Raw genomic sequence first — 19,194 nt, forward strand, 5'->3', positions numbered from 1 at the left:
ACAGAGCACAGAGGGGAAAACCCACCACCGTAACCTGCTTGTCACAGCACAGCCCAGAAATAACCACAGTTCACACTTTGGTCACAAGATTTTTCCCATTTTTACTGGGCATATTCACGTACGCAAGGTAGCGTTAAAATACATAGTTTTATCACCTCGTTTACAATGAAATATATAGTGAACATTTTCTCTTTTTCAAGTTAAAATACTTGAAATGTACAGAGAAAACACAATTTATTAAGCTCTCTTGTTGGAGAAATTTAGATAGAATTTTTTTCCATGGAAGACTTTATTCCTTTTACAATGCATTGAGAAAAAAGGTGGTGTTCTTGTCTTCTAGAGGATAGAAACTTGCCTTTTGGGAACCCTTCTACACTATTTAAAAAAAAAGATTTTATTTATCTATCTGACAGAGATCACAAGTAGGGGGAGAGATTGGCAGAGAGAAGGGGGAAGCAGGCTCCCCACTGAGCAGAAAGCCCGATGTGGGACTTGATCCCAGGACCCTGAGACCATGACCTCAGCCAAAGGCAGAGGCTTAACCCACTGAGCCACCCACGTGCCCCCCTCCTACACTATTGATGGAAATGCAAACGAGTGCAGCCACTCTGGAAAACAGTAGTTTCCTCAAAAAAGTCAAAAATGGAGCTACCCTATGACCCAGCAATTGTACTATTGGGTATTTACCCCAAAGATACAAATGTAGTGATCTGAAGGACCACATGCACCCCAATATTTATAGCAATAATGTCCACAATAGTCAAACTATGGAAAGATCCCAGATGTACATCAACAGATGAATAGATAAAGATGTGGAGAGTGTGTGTATGTACATACATACACACAATGGAATATTATGCAGCCATCAAAAATGAAATTGTGTCATTTACAACAATGTGGCTGGAACTAGAGGATATTATGCTAAGTGAAATAAATCAATCAGAGAAAGACAATCATCATATAGTCTGAAGAGAGGAAAAAATGAAACAAGATGAAACTAGAGAGGGAGAGAAACCATAAGACTCTTAATCATAGGAAACAAACTGAGGGTTGCTAGAGGGGAGGGGATTGGAGGGTTGGGGTAACTGGGTGATGATGGCCATTGGGGAGAGCATGTGTTGTAATGAGCACTGCATATTGTAGAAGACTGATGACTCATAGACCTGTATTCCTAACACAAATAATATATTATGTGTTAATTAATTGAATTTAAATAAAAAAAAAAGAAAATTGCCTTTCAACTTGGGTTTTTAACTTACTTCTTGGGTCTATCTCATCATTAACCAAGTAATTCATTTTATTTTTCTCAATCTCTCTTCCATTTGCTTCCTCTTTTCTACCAGTCTCCCTGGTGTGTGTACACACACACACACACACACACACACACACTTATAATACTCCGCATCCAGTCCCTCACCTCCAGAGGGACATCTGCCTTCTTGTCTGCTGTCTTTACAGATGGTCCCTTTCCTTTTACGGACAAGGTCTTAATTGATTTTGATCAACTCTAGTAAAATATTTAGCCTCAGTTCCGCATTAGGAGTAGCCTTTAATAATCTGAAGATAGAATCCAATTGTTTAAGGAAAATACTAAGAAACCCTTGGTAGAGTTAGCTGAATCAAGGAATGTAGACCTTGCTCACAGTGTAGATATGGCTTTTTTTTTTTTTTTTAAGATTTTATTTATTTGAGAGAGAGAGAGCAAGAGAGAGCACAAGGGGTGGGGAGAAGGAGATGGAGGGAGAAGCAGACTCCCCACTGTGCAGGGAGCCTGACACGGGGCTCGATTCCAGGCCTCGGTTATCATGACCTGAGCCAAAGGCAGATGCTTAACTGACTGAGCTACCCAGGCGCCCCTATGGCTGACTTTATTTTAAGAGAAATTTTTTGGAGACAGCAGGGCAGAGGAAAGTAGTTAGTACTTGAAGAAAATGTTAGGGACCTTGATGAAAATCTATTCACTATTTCAAGGCAACTAACCAATGATCATCTCTGGGGACATGGGAGTGACAGTCTTTACAGGTTATGAAACTCGCATGACAAAATACTGCTTATGCAAGTGTCGATTAACAGTAACTTTGTAGAGTGAGGCAGATGCCAGCCAGTGAGAAAGTGGTGCCCAAAGACAGTGTTAATTCTGGAGTCCTGGAGACCAGGACGTGCTCCTCCATCACATGGCCATCTGAAAGGGAGGACACTTGGTCAGTAAAGGAAATCCCTCCAGCAAACCAGCCAAAAATCAGTTGGGATTCAATATTTGATGAATAAGAGTATGTTTACAGGATCAAGAGTACTGATCACTCGAAATTCAGACTCCCCTGAAAAAAATCTCTTTCAGCAGAAGTCACCATGGGCCTACTGTTCCCTTGGGTTTCCCCTGGACACGTGCTCTCACACCTGGAAACTTACCCCAGCTGGTGACACCTTTGATGACAGGGGAGCCACAGGACTTGCTCAGTTGTCAACGAGGAGACAGCACATTTTTGGGCCCCAAGTTCCAGGAAGAAATTATGGCCTCCACCTCTGCAGTCATCCCGCTCATACTTACCAAACGCCAATCCTGGGCCTGACAGCCAGGAGGCAAGTGGAAAAGCCACAGTCCCCGTGTGGGTCAGGGCTCCCATCTTGCACTCAAGAGAATCATCTGCTTTCATTTAGTATCTGGACTCGACCCTGGGCAGTGGCTAACATCCCCAGGGTCAGAACTCCGAGAGGCCTCTGCACTTGGGGAGGACCTAGAAATCTGGCTCAGGGTGGGGGGGATCCCTGCCCTTCTTGCTACTGTTTTCCTCAAACCAGTAAGAACTCACAAGGTGACAAGGCCGAGATCCCTTGAGGATCCATGAGGAAGCTCCTGAGGAATGAGAGGGGGCGGTCGAGCCTCTGGTGGAATTTAAGGGCAGGAGTTGGGAGTTGTTCACAGGGAGCTTATCTGGGTCACCCTGCCCAAAGGAAAGGAGAGCCCAAGAACACCTCTTGGTGTTTAAGAGGCCAGCCTTTTTCTTGTTTGTTTTCCTTAGAAGTTCACACACTGTAACGTGTCAAATAGCCTTGACATAACTCTCCACCTGGAAGGTGACATTTCTGAGGCAGTAAATCGGAGGGACACCAGCGTGACCCGTGCCCCCCCACCACCAATCTGGAGCTCTCTGATGCTTTTACAAGCAGCCCTTCAGGGGCCAGGACCTAGCAAGCTGTGGGGTAAGAGGACAGAGCCCCTTCACCAAGGGGCCCCAGGCAACTAACTAACTTGAAAGGACAGAAGAGAGGACTATGGCTTACCACAGCCCGGTAGGAATGTCTGCCGGAAGCAGTGAAGCCGGCCACGCCAGCATTTACACATGGAGCATCTCCTGGGCAGCCAGGTGTCATGGGGCACTGACTCACAGTTCCTGGGAAGGAACAGAGAAGGCGATGCATTTGGGTTTTTAACTCCCTTCTCTTTTCCTCCCTGTACCCCCTTCCACCCCCGCCACCACCCCCCCCCCCCCCCTCCAGTGGCTTACTCTTTCCGGGAATCATGCTCACAGTTGCGGCCATAGAAGGACGGTGGGCAGGCACAGAAGGACCCCAGCATGCAGGTGCCCCCATTCAGACAGCAAGTTCTGTTTAACTCCTTACCTGAAATGTAATTAGAGGTGGCTGAGGGGCGGTGGGGGACTGAAAAGCTAAAGCCCCTGGGAGCAAAGGTTAATACAGGGCTAAGGGCTTGGTCTCCCCAGTGATCGGAGATGTCTGCAGTCTTGTGAACTGCACAGAAAGGCACTCTTGCTTTTTAGTGGAGCCTCTGAGCAGAGAAACTTTTTCACGCTCAGGCCAGGGGTGGTTCCCAGAACCCAGGGAATCAGGAGGGAAACTGCGTGCGTCCCAGGGAGGTCAAATACACTCTGCCAGTCTAGGCTCCAGGGCCAAGCCCCAGTCCAACCATCTGCCCAGCTCCCGAATCAGCTTGCCAACCAGGAGAAAGAGCGTCAGAGAGAGAGGAAACAGGAAGGACCAGGATGGTCACAGCACGAGGTAGACCTAAGGGAGTTGGGGCTTACTATCCTGGATGCCTAAGGTCGGCACAAACGGGGAAGACCGGTGACGAACCGCAGGCTCCTCCCGGGACCGATCGCTGGCATCTCTTAAGGGCGGCTCTCTCCTCGCAAGTTCACGGTGGCCCAACCCTTAACGACAAAAATCAACGGATGGATTCAGGATTTCAGGCCGGGTGAAAATTGCTGCTGATCAAAATAACAAAAAGTCTCTCACCAGCAACTAATTCCAGTTCAAACGCTTTGGAAATGGCCATGATCAGAATCACACTGGGAAGATGAAATCAGACACCCGTTAGCCAAACAAGGCAAAGAAAATCCTTTGCCTTAACAGAATTAACACCTTGGTCTTCCCAGCACAAGGACAAGACCGCAGACCATTAGGGAGAAATTGTAGAGCCTACTTTTCTTTCTCCTTCCTTTCTTTTCAAATGGCTAACTCAGGAAACAACATCAAGAGCAATGTTGAGACTAAAAATCATCTAAAAGCTAATTTTTTTCAATGTTTCATGACTTCTTGGGCTCTGTCCTTCTAGAGCCATACTTTTAAGTCGGCGTAAATCTTTTAGCTTCGATCTCACAGAACACGTATTCTCCTGCACTTAGATTTCCTATAAGAATTTTGAAATGACCACAGGACTGTCTCTGTAATCAGTGAATCACATTTTACAAACCATTTCAAATACACCAGTCGTTTAAAAGATTTTTCAGGTTAAAACAAATCCTCCCATGACTCTTCACACTTTTGCAAATACTGAATCTATGCCTTCAGACTTCTCAGAAGCAGATTTTTAAATCTGGTGGTTGATATCGACCTTTTCTTACCCAAGAGAGGAAAACGCTAATCAGCTGCCCGGGCAGTGCATTAACCCGACTGAAAATGTTAAAAGCCAACGGCGAAGCTGGATGGAACTCTTTTAAGTGTGAAGTTCCGGTTCTTTGGGGGAGAAAATAGCATCCCTGTTGCCAGCCCTTTTTAAGTTTGGGCAAGATGAAGCCAAACGACAGAGAGGGGGTAGAACATTATTTCTGCAGGTGGCAAGTTCTAGTCATCAGAAGCTCACGTTCAAGATGGGTTCATACCTGCAGGAGAAGCGCTCCATCTTTCCGCCGTCCATAGCTCCTAACAAGTTAGGGGGAAAAGAAGGTCAGCATGGCTTTCATTCATGGTCGTTGCTAGAACACCCAAAGAAAAACATTAATTTCCTGAAGTGAAAATGGGAATTTAGAAAGAAGAGTATCCCCGATGAGAGATATGCTTTCCCCAAAAGGTCTTAGGAGGAGCGGGAGCCAGGATGTCTGGGAGACTGGGGGCTCATCACCGAGCTGGTCCTAAGGAATGCTTTGAGCTTAGCTGGGGAGCCAGCCCGGCTGGGGCCTCTCCTTCTTCACCAACCAGGCCGGCAGCGGGGAGGGCCCGCAGGTGGGCGGGGAGGGCCCGCAGGTGGGCGCGGAGGCGGAGACCCCCGCCCATCACGGTGCAGAGCCTCTCCTGGGCTGAGGGGAGGGCGGTGAAGCCTTCCCACCAAGTGGGATGGAAAAGGCGGGGTCTTGTTAAACTGGTTAACTAGCCGTAATGTCTCCATCATTAGTTGCCTCCTTAAAACAAAACAAAACAAAACAAAATCGGATTTACTCTTTAAAAAAAAAAAAAAAAAGCTTGGGGTGCCTAGGTGGCTCAGTCATTAAGCGTCCGGTGTTCCCAGGTCCTGGGATTGAACCCCGCATCAGGCTCCCTGCTCAGTGGGAGGCCTGCTTCTCCCTCTCCCACTAAATAAAATCTTAAATTGAAAAAAGAAAAAAAAAAAAGCAAATCAATTGTTCTGTGCAGTTGGTAATTCCAGACTGGAGGAGTGATGGAAAATGATTGCTTTTCTTTTTCTCTTTTTTTTCTTAAAGGATTTTATTTATTTATTTGTGAGAGGGAGAGAGAGAGCGAGTGAGCAGGAGCCGGGAAGGGGCAGAGGGAGAGGGAGAAGCAGGCTCCCCACCAAACAGAGAGCCCTACACGGGCTCCATCCCAGGACGCTGGGATGAGGACTGAAGCCAAAGGCAGATGCTTTACCCACTGAGCCACCTAGGCACCCCGAAAGTGATTGCTTTAATCAGGAAATCCTCAACACCACTGATGGGTCTCATCTCAAGGAGTTTGGTATTGTATTGCCAAGTTTTATTTGAAATTTCCTTTCATCTTTGTTTTTCCCCGAAAAAGTTGTGTTGAGCCTAGCGCTTGACCCTGGGTGTCCTCAGGTGGCTGAGTTGGGTGTGTCTCCACCAGCGGGAGGAGAAAGACTAGGAAGCCCCCTGGGGGTAAGTTCAGGGTCGTTAGGGGGCTCTAGGGGTTCCTGAACCCCTGTGAGTGAGTGTAAATTCCGGGCGGGGCGAATTCCAAGTGGTGTCTCCGCCTGACTCCCCAAGACACCGGAATTAACCCCCGATTCTGGGTCCTGTGTTATCCCACAAGTGTTATTTGGTGGTTTGTGGGAGGCCCCCCCACCCCCACCCCGCCCAGGCTTCCACTGGAGAGGCGCGCCCGTGAGCTGGAGTCCCCACCGAGCGTCTCGCAGACGACCTAATTTGCCCCAAGTCATGAGTAGTTCGAGGTATCACTTAATTCTAATTTCTAAAGGAAAAGCCTGGTTGGTGTTTACCCAATGCTGCTGGGCACACGGGGGTGAGGCTTTTCCGTGCTGCTTTCACCCATCTCTGTCCATTGAGGTCACACCGTGGCAGAAAGGAACGGGCAGCATCTGGCCATCCCATTGTCAGTGTCCCCCGTGTGCAGACCACGGGCCACAGGTGCTGAGAGGAGCCCTCGATGGCTTCCACATTGGCTTCTTGGGGGAGTTAAATTAAGAATAATTTTTACGGGGAGTAGGGCTCCATCAGAGCAAAGGTGGGGTGCATCCCACTTACTTGACTCTAGCAGCAGCCGGCTGCTGGGTTCAGGTTGAGCTTCAGCTCCTACTGTGGCCTTTTGACTTGTTAAAGTCTTCAGGTAGCGTGCTGATTTGCATCGGGAATCGGGAGCTTAGCTGGAAGTTCTGGAAGCTGGATGTGGGGGAGGGCAGTGCGTAAGAGAAGGCTAACCACCCAGCCCCAGCAACTGCAAAGAACCAGAGTGTGAAGAAAGTATAGTATAAACTTGCGTCCTGTTACCATGCTCTGCTGCATTGCCCTCTCCAGATACTGCCTTTTTTTTTTTTTTTTTTTTTTTTTTTGGGTGCAGATTGAAGGTCTGGGGCAATCCTGTGTTGGCCAGTGGTTTTCCCCTGTCTTTCTCCCTCTCCTCGAGCCTCCCTGTTCCCCAAGATTCAACAATATTGGGGCGCCTGGGTGGCTCAGTGGGTTAAGCCTCTGCCTTCGGCTCGGGTCATGAATCCCGGGGTCCTCGGATCAAGCCCCGCATTGGGCTCTCTGCTCAGCGGGGAGCCTGCTTCCTCCTCTCTCTCTGCCTGTCTCTCCGCATACTTGTGATTTCTGTCAAATGGATAAAATAAAAAATATTAAAAAAAAAAGATTCAACAATATTGAAATTAAGTCAATTAATAACCCTATGTCAGCCTCTAAGTGTCTGAGGGAAAGGAAGAGTAGTCGCATGTCTTTCCCTTTAAATCAAAAGCTAGAAATGACGAAGCTTAAAGAGGAAGGCACATCCAAAGCCTAGACAGGCTGTGAGTGAAGCCTTCTGTGTCAGTTAGCCAAGCTGTGAATGCAAAGGCAAAGTTCTTGAAGGAAATGAAAAGTGGGACACCAGGGGACACTCAATGATAAGTAAGTCAAAAAGCCTTACTGCGGAGAGGCAGAAAGTTTCTCCAGCCAGCAAATTCCTAGCACTGGAATTGCGCGGTTGAAGGGTGGACACGTCCGAATCATTTTCCAAGAAGGGTGCATCGGTATCTACACACCACCCCGCTCCACTTCTCTCCCCCACCCCACATCCCTCTCCTAACCAGCTGGTTGCCAAAAGCATCTTAATTTTTACTAATTCTGTACATAGAAATAGTATGTCCTTATTTGGATTTACACTGTGGCCTGGGCTTTATTGGATGTTGTATTTCTCTCTCTATGAGCTGGCATGAAAGAGTGCTTGGGGGAACTTGCAGTGGCTTCTTTTTTGTCATTTGCTCTGGGAAAGCCCTTCCCCAGCTTCCGGTTAGCCGAGAGCCCGGTCCTGGCGCCCGCTGCTGGAGTTCACCTTATCTTATCAACACTGTATTGCAAACTGCTTGTTTTCCGGAATTTTGCCAACCCTTCCCCCTATGCCTTCTCCCCCAGACTAGGAGGTCCAGAAACCTGGTGTGCCAGATTTTGAGTTTCCCCATCCTTCCGTGCTGTGTCTGCTGGTGTGCTAATAGGACTCCGGCTGCCCCATCCCTGGCTGAAGGAAATGTCGTCTTAGCCTCCATTTCGCAAAGAGGGGGGTTGGGGGGGGCAGGACGAAGGCAAGGGCTTTGAGAGGCACCACAGGAAAACAACTTGCTTCCCCTATCCAGAGCCAGGAAATACAACAAAGAATGCCCCTCCCCCCAAACAATAAAGGAGAAAAAAAAGAAATCCCAAGTGCTCCAAAGCTCCCTGATTCTGGGCATCTACTTCAGAAGAACTCACCCTAGAGAAGACAAGGTAATCTTGCGCACTTACTGGAAAAGTCTCATTGAGACTTTTAGACATGGCTACGGTTTAGAATTCTCTCCCACCAGAACTTTTCCTCTAATCGTATTCAACAAATATTTACTGACTGGCTACTCCGGGCTGAGCACAGTGGGGGAGACAGGGATCTGGGACACCACTCCCTCCTGCCCTAAGACGAGCCCAGAAATCTACGCCAAGTGCCATTTTATTTTATCAAAACTCTCTGCTGATGAGGAGGGAGCGGTCACTTCCGGAGGGCCCACTGACCAAGTCCTGACTCCAGCAGAGAGATGGTTTTCACAAGACCTGGAGAACCTCATTTAAAAGTGCTTCTTAAGTGGATTTTGTATGGGATTGCATCCGGGCATTCTTCACAGCTCTTGATGGTTTTGAAATGGATTCAGAGCAAGTGGAAGTCCAAGGCTGAAATGCAAATCCCGAGTGGTATCAGAAATCAATTACAGTGAGGCTTCCTGTATGCAGAAGGCCCCGGGGAAACTTTGAAGCTGTGCCCCACCCTGGAGAGCCCTGAGCCAGGCTGCCCTTCCGAGTTATGCCACCATGATAATCCAAGGATGTTGCGTTGAGCCACTTACCTCTGTGAGAATTTGTTACCCAGCAACGGAGAACGAATGCAAACACTTTGGAACTTTTTTTTTTTTTAATTGGAGTATGTCATGCACTCATAAAAATGTACAAATAACAAGGGTTGTAGCTTAAAAACTATTCCAAAGTACCACATAACCACCACCCAGGTCAAGAATAAGAATATTGGGGCGCCTGGGTGGCTTGGTCGTTAAGCCTTTGGCTCAGGTTATGATCCCAGGGTCCTGGGATTGAGCCCCACATTGGGCTCCCTGCTCAGCAGGAAGCCTGCTTCTCCCTCTCCCACTCCCCCTACTTGTATTCCCTCTCTCGCTGTGTCTTCTATCAAATAAATAAAATTTTTTTTAAAAATCCTCTTAAAAAAAAAAGAATAAGAATATTGCTAGAACCCCAGAAGTCCACCTCTCACTTCTCCAAGCTAACTACTTTTCTTATTTCTAATGCTATAGTCTGGTTTCTCCATGGGTTTGGACCTTTATCTAATCCCAAGTGTGTGTGTGTGTGTGTGTGTGTGTGTGTGTGTCTGCTTCTCTCTGCTCAACGTTACGCAGGGGGAAGCCATCCATGTCGTTGGTAGAAATTTGCTCCTCTTCACGGCTCTGTGGTGCCCATTGCATTGAATCTACCCAAGGACTCAGCACTACTTTATCGGAAAGATCATTCTTACATCACTGCTCTACAATGCCCTTTTTCATCAAGAATCATTTGCTCAGAGGTTGTGAGTTTTTTTTTTTAAATATCTCATTCAGTTGCCTTATTCTGTTTGATTATCCCCTTTGTCTCTTCTTGTAGAACACACACACACATTACTCACCAACAACATGATTCTACATGTAGGCAATCCAAAGGACTCTAAAGATGAACTATGGGACTTGAGGAGTGTTCTGAGCATAACTGGTATTGTCCTGAAATTTATAAGTCCTAATCCCTAGAATCTCAGAAATGACTGTTGGAGATAGGGCCTTCGATGAGGTAGTTAAGGTAAGATGAGCTCATGTGGGTGGACACATGTTGGATGTCCTCGTTAAGGAGAGGAGATGAGGACTAAGCCTTGTGCTTGCACAGGGAAGACCATGTGATGACCCAGGGAGAAGATGCCCACTGTAAGCCAAGAAGAGAGGACGCAGAAGAAACCAAACCTTCTGACACCTTGCTCTTGAACCTCTGGCCTCCCGAACTGTAAGAAAAGAAATGTCTGTTGTTGAAGCCCCTAGGTCTGTGGTATTTGCTATGCAGCACTAGCCAAATTACATAGCAAGTAAATTTCACAAGGGGACTGGAAGCAAGGTCAACAATGAGAGAAGTCTGCCACCTGGAAGAGGGCGCCCCACTCAACTGTGCCAGCAACTTGATCTTGGACTTCCAGCTTCCAGAGCCATGAGACTATAACCCACCCGGTGTACAGTACCTTATTATAGCACCCCGAATGGATGGAGAGAGTATGTGAACAGGCACACTGCTGGTGAATCTGACTGTGAAAGGCCACAGGGGAATTAATCAGAAAGACTGCATGGGACTCTGAGCAGACTAGCTAGTCCAGAACTGGATCCCTCTAGCTAGAGCAAGCCTACAGTGAATCCAATATTTTAATAATGGGGGAAAAAAAGTGCCATTTATTTTCCATCTCAATTTCTGGGTATGTATTTCTCCTTATCCGCTCATGAAAATCACCAGGTCGGAGATCCACTGTCTTATTTCATCTTTAGATAAGCCATTCAGGGTTTCCTGAGTGCGTTTTCCCCAGAGCTCTAGACAGGCGCACTGATTTGACAAAGATTTATCACTGATGTGGACTTCGTTTATGAAGCATTTTTTGGGGGGTGCTCCTTGTGTCCATGTTCCAGGTCACACTGTGCCAGACTGATGCCAACACCCAAGGCCATGCTTCTTGGAGTTTCTCAACAAATATGTTGAAGGCAGGTGGAAGGAGGAAGGTGAGTGCATATCCCTGGGCACATTTAACCTGCTTTAAAGAAGTTACTAAGCCTCAGCTTCATTTTCCTGCATTATCTTCCCACAATGGGAATATGAACACCTGCCCCACAAGAGATGCTCTACTACAGACTTCTTTTTTTTTTTAAGTGGCGAATTTTATGTTGTGTGTGTGTGTGTCTGTGTGTGTATGTGTTTAAAGATTTTATTTATTTATTTGACAGAGACAGAGAGAGAAGGAATACAAGCAGGGGGAGTGGGAATGGGAGAGGGAGAAGCAGGCTTCCGGCTGAGCAAAGAGCCCGATGTGGGGCTCGATCCCAGGACCCTGGGATCATGACCTTAGCCAAAGGCAGATGCTGAACGACTGAGCCATCCAGGTGCCCCAAGATACTCTACTACATATTTCTTATATTTGATAAGATATCTTATATCTTATTATTACATAAATATTAGATAAACATGTACTATAGTTCTAGCACATTTAGGCATTTGACAAATGACACTGCCTTTTTATACATCTCTTTCCCTCCTGATGCAGGTCAAGCAATGCTCATTCATTCATTCGTTACTCTTACCATGTGCCAGGCAACAGACTTGGGATGACCACCAAGATTTAAAGGAACTACACTGCCTATCCTCAGACCGTTACAGTCAAGAGGAAATATACATGTCATTAAGGGCGTTTCATCAGTGTTAGCGGGTCTGTCTAGATGATGACGCAGCAGCAAAAGAAGGAAGGGGTAACTTTCCCAGAGGAGAGGAGTCAGAGTGGGGAACAGGTACAAAAGCTGGACTGGGGCTGGCTGAAGGAGGGCACAGAAGTGTGATGGAGCAGGCTGGTGGCCTGTGAGCCCTGGTGACCAGCAGGGGGCGGGCTCTGGGGTAAGGGCCGGGGGCCCTGGAGACCCAGCACACCAAGAATTTTGCCTTGTAACGTAGCACTATGAAGAATCCAGCAGGAGAGTGACCTGAGCAGGTCTGCGTGTTTGGAAAGATCTCTCTGGCATCAGAAGGACATAATGCGGGTACAGAAGCTGGAGGCAACTGTTGAAACAGGGCAGGAGGGGAGCGGCTAGAGCAGTGGGTACAGGGGCTGGACAGGTGGAATCTGGAGGCTCTACAGAGATTGAGTAGGAGGAGGGAGTAGTGACTTGCTCTGAGGGCAATGTGCATTTTCTAGTTTCCTAAGGGCTTAGAAAAAAAGAGAACCATGTATTTAAAAAAAAAGCACAAACAGGCTTCTGGATGCAGCATGGTATCTCAGGGAGGTCACTGGTGTTCCCAGGTTCACCTGAGAACAGGGAATCCTCAGGCCTCATAGCCTGTTCTGTGTAACAGATGGAGCAACGCCTCTCTGTCGGTGTGGTGGCCAGCGTATGTGATGAGGTAACAGAAAATGCTGAATGTCATTTCCGCGATGTTAGGGACAGTGGTACCTTTTATCTCCTGTTTTGTTTCTGGTATTTTTCAAGGTTAGATATGTCATAAAGCACCCAGAACTGTGCCTAGGATTTAAGAGGCACACAAAAAGTGTGAGTAATGATTCATGGTGTGTGTGTGTGTGTGTGTGTGTGTGTTTTGTGTTTTTTTGTTTGTTTTGTTTTGACTTTGTGTGTATTTCATTTTAATCTTACAAGGATAGTACCAAAATTAAAAAAAAAAAAAAGAAACGAAGAAAATTAAACAAAAGTAGCTCCATCTCCATTTGCACCAGCCCACACGAAGAGCTTCCAGTGGGAATTTTAAGATTGGCATTCTTGATGATTTCAGTTTGGCTGAGTGAGAATGACCAGTGCATCCCTGGTTTCCCAGTAGAGGCAGGTCACCGGCAAAATTGTCCTCCAGGGGGCGCCAGTGAGCATCACGGCCAGACTGCCTGGAGACCACAGGGATGTGGGGTTCGCGTGCTGGATACAGATGCCGCTACTCCCGGCGGCGGTCCTGGCGCCGACGGGCGTTCTGTCCTCCTGCAGTTGAATAACTGTATTTGCGAAGAGGTTTGGCCTCCTCCCAGGGAAAAACTCCTGGCACTTGGTCTCAGAGTAAGTGCCACATTCTGATTCTGGGTTCTTAGCCCTCTCCGTGGCCCATCTTGATGGTGAGGGGAACAGCCACCAGGATGGCCCACTGAGGTCACCCACGTCTAGGGTCCGTGACTCGGGGAGTGCTGCCCAATGGAAATGACATACCAGCCCCCCTGTGTGAGTTTAAAGGTTCTGGCTAGTCACGGTAGCAAAGTAGAGAATTGGGTAAAATTAACTTTTCATAATATATTTCGACAGTACCCAATGTATGTCCCAAATAGTATCATTTGGCCATGTAGTTAGTGTAAGTGACTGTAAGATGGGGGCAGGGCAGCCTTCCCTGGCCTGCCAAGCGGTAAGGCAGGGCCCTCCCCCAGCGCTCCTTCTTCAGCGGGAAGCATTTGGGAACGGTCACAGCAGTAGGGTGAATCAGTCTATAACATTTTGGGTTTTTCATTCTTCTATCATTAGATCACAGTGACGACAGGCGTGTGACACCAGGGATTTACTTGGAAGAAGGCTTTGCAGTGCGTGTGACTCAGAGTTCCCACAGGCATCTGTGGCTCAGAATGGCTGTGAGGCGAGCACTCCGGCCTGCGGCTGTCTGGGCCTGTTTGTGTGTGGGGCCCCCTCAGATTGGAGGCAAACTTGGGGGCCCTCCCCGGAGAGGCCAAAGCTGTGGACAAAGCTGTTGAGAGGCTTCAAGGCCCGCTAGAGGGGACGTGAGTGAAAAAGCGCCCGGCTCTGAGGAAGCAGCGTGGTAATAAGACTGAGTAAGAGCTGGGGAGGTAAGGGGACCCTGGGGGGCGAAGACCACAGGGCAGAGTCCTACCTGCTGCCCCTGGGGAAGGCAGAAACTACAACGTCGTTCTTTCTTTTTTCTTTTTAAAGATTTTATTTACTTATTTGAGAGAGACAGAGAGAGCATGCATGGGGGGAGGGGAGAAGTATATCCCCGCTGAGCAGGGAGCCTGACGTAGGACTCGATCCCAGGAGGCTGGGATCGTGACCCAAGCTGAAGGCAGAGGCTTAACTGACTGAGACACTCGGGCACACGCCTACCTACATTCTTTCCTTCCTCTTCCTCTCTCTCCTCTTCTTCTCCGTCTCATCCTTCTCCTTCTTCAGAATTTATTTTATTTTTTTAAAAAATTTTATTTATTTGACAGACAGAGACCACAAATATGCAGAGAGGCAGGCAGAGAGAGAGGAGGAAGCAGGCTCCCTGCTGAGCACAGAGTCCGATGCGGGGCTCGATTCCACGACCTAAGCCAAAGGCAGAGGCCTTAACCCGCTGAGCCACCCAGGGCGCCCCTCTTCTTCAGATTTTAGTAAATAATCTCTACACCCAAGGAGGGGCTCGAGCTTACAACACCGAGGTCAAGAGTCACATGTTCTGCAGACGGAGCCAGCCGGGTGCCCCTGGAAGTTCTTTCTGGACACAGCCAAGAGATGCAGCATCTGCACACAGTAAGTTTAATACAATAATAACAATTCCTTGTATTAACATAAGTACATTGTGTATTTTAAAATACTTCCTGATTCACATCCCCGCCTGTGAATCGGAAAAGACTGTGGAGTATGCTGAACTAGGATCACTGGACTTCACCCCAGACTGACTGAGTCAGAACATCCTAGGGGGAGAGGGCTCCACTGGGGCCATGCCCATGAGGAGCCAGTGTTGGGTACCACTGCCCCAGGCTCTGCTAATTCCAGGTCCTTAAGGCCCCTTGTACTGAGGTTCCTGGACCAGCAGCCTTGGCATCACCTGGAGCTTGTTAGGGAGACAGACTCTGGGCCCCTCCCTGGCCTCCTGGGTCAGATTCTGCACTTACTAAGATCCTGGGGGTTGCCAGATAAAACACAGGACTCTTCCAGATAAACCACAAATAAATTTTAAGTATGACTCATGCATTATTGGGAACATACTTATATTGAAAAATCACTTGCGGTTTATCTGAAATTCAGATGTAACTGAAAGTATTTTTATTTGCTAAGTTTCTCAGTTTTATTTGGGAGCTCACTGCAGACTGAGGAGCCTGAGCTGAACAAGGACCTCCTTCTCTAACCCTGGCCTCATACAGGATGCCCATTGTATTTGAATGTATTGGTGGGGGGAAATATTTTTCCACTTAAATATGATGGAGCTTTTGAATAGTTAGCCCTCTCATAAATTGAAAATGTATTTAAGTCGTGTCTGACCTGAAACTGCCTTTTTAATTTATATTCTTTGGTTCAGAGCACCATAAACAAAACAAAACAAAGACCAAACGAAAACAATTACTAAATAGGAAACTCAGATTATGTAGGAAAAAAAAATACTACTCAAATTCTAAGTAATAAAAAGTACGTGCAATACTTTAGAGGTAGGACTTCATACTGTCCCAGAGATATATTTGATTCCCATCAACTTGGTGTACAATTTAAAATGATAATTTATCAAAAAAAATTTTGCCTATAAAACTAAAAAAACTTATTTAAAAAATTAGTGCGGGTATAGGTAACTTGTGGTGTTCTATTAGGTTCAGGTGTACGACACGGTGATTCGGTCCTTCCGTAGGTCACCCAGTGTTCATCCCGACAAGTGCGCCCTGTAAACCCCATCCCGTATTTCACCCACTCCCCAACCCCCCTCCCCCTGGTAACCAGCAGTTTATTCTCTGTAGTTCAGAGTCTATTTCTTGGTGTGTTTTTCCTCTCTTGTTTCCTTTGCTTGTTTGTCTTGTTTCTTAAATTCCACGTGAGAGACATCATATGGTATTTGATGGACTTATTTCGCTTAGCATTTTACTTTCTTGTTTCTTCCATGTCATTGCAAATGGCAAGGTTTTGTTTTGTTTTGTTTTGTTTTAATGGCTGGTTCCATATTTTGGCTATTGTAAATAATGCTGCTATGAACGTAGGGGTGCATGTATCCCTTTGAATTAGTGGTTTCGTCTTTTTTTTTTTTTTTTTTGTAAATACCCAGTAGTGTGATTACTGGATTGTAGGGATTGTAGGGTAGTTCTAGTTTTAATCTTTTTGCAGAAACTCCATACCGTTTTTCATAGGGGCCGCCCAACTTTGCATTCCCACCAACAGTGCACGAGGGTTCCTTTTCCTCCACATTCTCACCAACACTGGAGGTTTCCTGTGTTTTTTATTTTAGCCATTCTGACCGGTGTGAGAGCTCATTGTCGTTTTGATTTGCATTTGAGCGATGTTGAACATCTTTTCATGCGTCTGTTGGCCATCTGGATGTCTTCTTTGGAAAAATATCTGTTCTTGTCTTCTGCCCATTTTTAATTGGATTGTTTTTTTTGGGTGTTGCATTGTTTCAGTTCTTTATATATTTTGGGTACTAACCCTTTATCTGATATGTCATTTGCAGATATCTTCTCCCATTCTATAGGTTGCCTTTTAGTTCTTTGATAGTCTCCTTTGCTGTGTAGAAGCTTTTCATTTTGATTTAGCTCCCATAGTTTATTTTTGCTTTTGTTTTTCTAGCCTCGGGAGACCTATCTAGAAAAAAACATTGCTATGGCTGGTGTCAGAGACATTACTGCCTGTGTTCTCTTCTAGGATCTTTATGGTTTCAGGTCTCACATTTAGGTCTTTAATCCATTCTGAGTTTATTTTTATGTATGGTGTGAGAAAGGGGTCCAGTTTCATTCTTTCGCTCACTTATTCTTTGATCATATGTAGCGGATCCGTTCTCCCAGTACCATTTGTTGAAGAGACTTTTTGACATTGCATATTCTTTACTACTTTGCTGAAAATTGATTGACCATATAATTAAGGGTTATTGCTGGGTTTTCTGTTCTGTTCCATTGATCTATGTGTCTGGTTTTGTGCCAGTACCATACTGTTGTTGTTGTTGTTGTTTTTCTAGTACCATACTGTTTTGATCACTACAGCTTTGTAATATGACTTGAGGTCTGGGAATGCGATGCCTCCAGCATTGCTTTCCTTTTTTCACAGTTGCTTTGGCTATTTGTAGTCTTTTGTGGTTCCATATACATTTTAGGATTGCTTGTTCTAGTTCTGTGGAAAATGCTGTTGGTATTTTGATAGGGATTACATTAATAAAATGGTAATAATCACAAATGGCAACACATAGAGCATAGTACCTTCAAAATCCAACTATTTTGTAGCTAGAGTTATTATGTCTATGTCAGACAAAGGGTGTTTCTCTGTTTAGGGTGAAGGCATATGAAGAGTCTGTTGTCCATAAGCAGGGGTGGTTGTAAGGATCCTCTTGGAACAGACAGGGTTGGGGGTTGGGTGGAGGATGTGGATGGGGGGGATGCAGTGAGATGGGAGCAATTCCTGATTAACTGATTGTCAGATTGTCACAATGTTGGTTATCAGCAAAACATCTTTGCCTAATTAGTAAAAATCACTAAAAAGAACCTAAATTCACCTATGTTTTCAGAACTTTAAAAGAAGCAAGGTGAGGGCACCTGGGTGGCTCAGTTGGTTTAACAACTTCCTTTGGCTCTGGTCATGATCCTGGGGTCCTGGGATCATGAGTCATGTCAGGGTCCCTGCTCAGTGGGGAGTCTGCGTCTTCCTCTGCCCCTCCCCCCTCATGCACACTCTCTCTTTCTCTCATGCGCGCTCTCTCTCATTCTCTCTCTTTCAAATAAATACATAAAATCTTAAAAAAAAAGAAAAGAAAAGAAAAGAAAAGAAAAACAAGGTGAAATCCAGACCTGTGATAGCTGTAGCTTCCAACATTGAAAACAGTTTTGCATTCTGAAGCTGCTTTTCCCGTGGTTCTTAGCTCGGAGTGCAGAGAGCACGGGACCCTTTCCCCTCTCTGGCCTGTTTTATTCCGCATGCTTCAGGACGGCCTGCGTGAAAAGGGAGGTGCAGTCATCCCGGGTTGTTGGGCTCACGTTGGCCAGCTTGTTGTTTGCCCCGTGCCAAGCCCTCCCCTCCGAAATGTGTTTTGTCTCATGCCGGGCTGAGTCACATAGAATAGATAGATAGTTTATCAGCACATGTCCTACAGATCATATTATCAGCTGACAAATATAGCCCGTGAGCGCACAGGCCAGGAGGCTCCAGTGTGTGGCGGCCGTGTCTCCGCAACCCGGATTCCACCAGGCAGGCAGCGGTCAGGGGAGCTGGGGCTGCCGCGCAGTCACGGGTAGGTGGCCGTCGTGGGGGTTGGGACGTGGCAGGGGCAAGTGACCCTCGGCTCCTGAGACTGGGGGATATTGGGGGGTGCTGGGAGGGAGGGGGCTTGTGGCACCTGACGGGAGGATGGGAGGCAGCTCCTCCTTGTTTATCTCTTTCCCACCGTGCCATGGCAGGACAGGGGCAGACACCCCCAGCGGGACACTATTGGGGGAGGATCATGCGTTTATCTGCATTTTAGGGTAAGAACTAGAATTGAATGGAGAAGGAGAGAATGTGGCTAGGGCAGGTGATTCCCCCCCCCCCCGCAAGGCTATGCTGGGGGCAGGGGGTTCCCCGAGATTTCTGCTCCTGGTTAGTGGGCGCCCCCCGCTGCCAAGTACCCTGCCCCAGTGCCCAAAGCTGGGCTCAAGGCTTTCTGTTCCAAAGCGTTGTCTCTGGGAAATAAATCAACTTTGTTTGTGTCTTGGGTGCCCTGGAAGGGATGGTTGACATCTGCCGGGGGAGTCTTTTCCTTCTGGGACTGTCTCACCCCCTTGGGGAGAGAGTGAGGGTAGGAAAGTGCTCAGAGACCCAGGGGAGAATCATCTGGCTTTGTAAGCAGCACAGCCGTGCCCCTGTGACTGTTTTCCTCCAAATCCTCTCCGGGAACTCAGGGGCTGGTGCGATCTGGCAGAGAACCTGTGCTAACTGTGCCCGGGACAGAAGAAGCCTCAGGTACTCATATCTTCCCTTTCACTTGGTGATGATGTCTGTCTTCATTTCTTTTCTTTTCTTTCGATAAATGCTTTACTAGGTGCCGGAGACTATCTTAAGCACTTGACACAAATTAT

The 19,194-nt window shown here is 47.0% G+C and overlaps 2 protein-coding genes across 3 annotated transcripts in view; one reads left to right on the forward strand and one right to left on the reverse strand.

Moving 5' to 3' along the window:
* Positions 1 to 1,905: 1,905 nt before the first annotated feature.
* On the reverse strand, positions 1,906 to 5,155 carry TDGF1 (teratocarcinoma-derived growth factor 1). Its single transcript, XM_004761168.2, has 6 exons — positions 5,121 to 5,155; positions 4,255 to 4,307; positions 4,044 to 4,169; positions 3,507 to 3,621; positions 3,283 to 3,392; positions 1,906 to 2,182 (listed from the first exon to the last, which is right to left on the reverse strand). Exons 1-6 carry the CDS (start codon positions 5,153 to 5,155, stop codon positions 2,067 to 2,069), a joined length of 555 nt encoding a protein of 184 aa, XP_004761225.1. The 3' UTR covers positions 1,906 to 2,066.
* Positions 5,156 to 14,490: 9,335 nt separating this feature from the next.
* Positions 14,491 to 19,194, forward strand: part of LRRC2 (leucine rich repeat containing 2) — a 44,752-nt gene continuing 40,048 nt past the window's right edge. The window contains exon 1 of one of the 2 annotated variants that reach the window (XM_045080740.1): positions 14,491 to 14,707. The gene's annotated coding sequence lies outside the window, so the exon portion shown is untranslated. Of the gene's footprint in view, positions 14,708 to 18,256; positions 18,372 to 19,194 lie in introns of those variants that run through there. The other variant, XM_045080733.1, reaches the window with a different exon arrangement.

Source organism: Mustela putorius, unplaced genomic scaffold (genome assembly GCF_011764305.1).
Source record: "Mustela putorius furo isolate JIRA1106 unplaced genomic scaffold, ASM1176430v1.1 tig00000095_pilon_pilon_pilon, whole genome shotgun sequence".
NCBI classification, from domain to species: Eukaryota; Metazoa; Chordata; class Mammalia; order Carnivora; family Mustelidae; genus Mustela; species Mustela putorius.

Coding starts and splice junctions, on each gene's coding strand:
- TDGF1 (XM_004761168.2), bottom strand. CDS start 5,155: ATGGACGGCGGAAAGATGGAGCGCTTCTCCTGCAG. Junction 4,170..4,254: donor TGAACTGGAATTAGTTGCTG/GTGAGAGACTTT, acceptor TTTGTCGTTAAG/GGTTGGGCCACCGTGAACTT. Junction 3,393..3,506: donor GAGCATGATTCCCGGAAAGA/GTAAGCCACTGG, acceptor GTTCCTTCCCAG/GAACTGTGAGTCAGTGCCCC.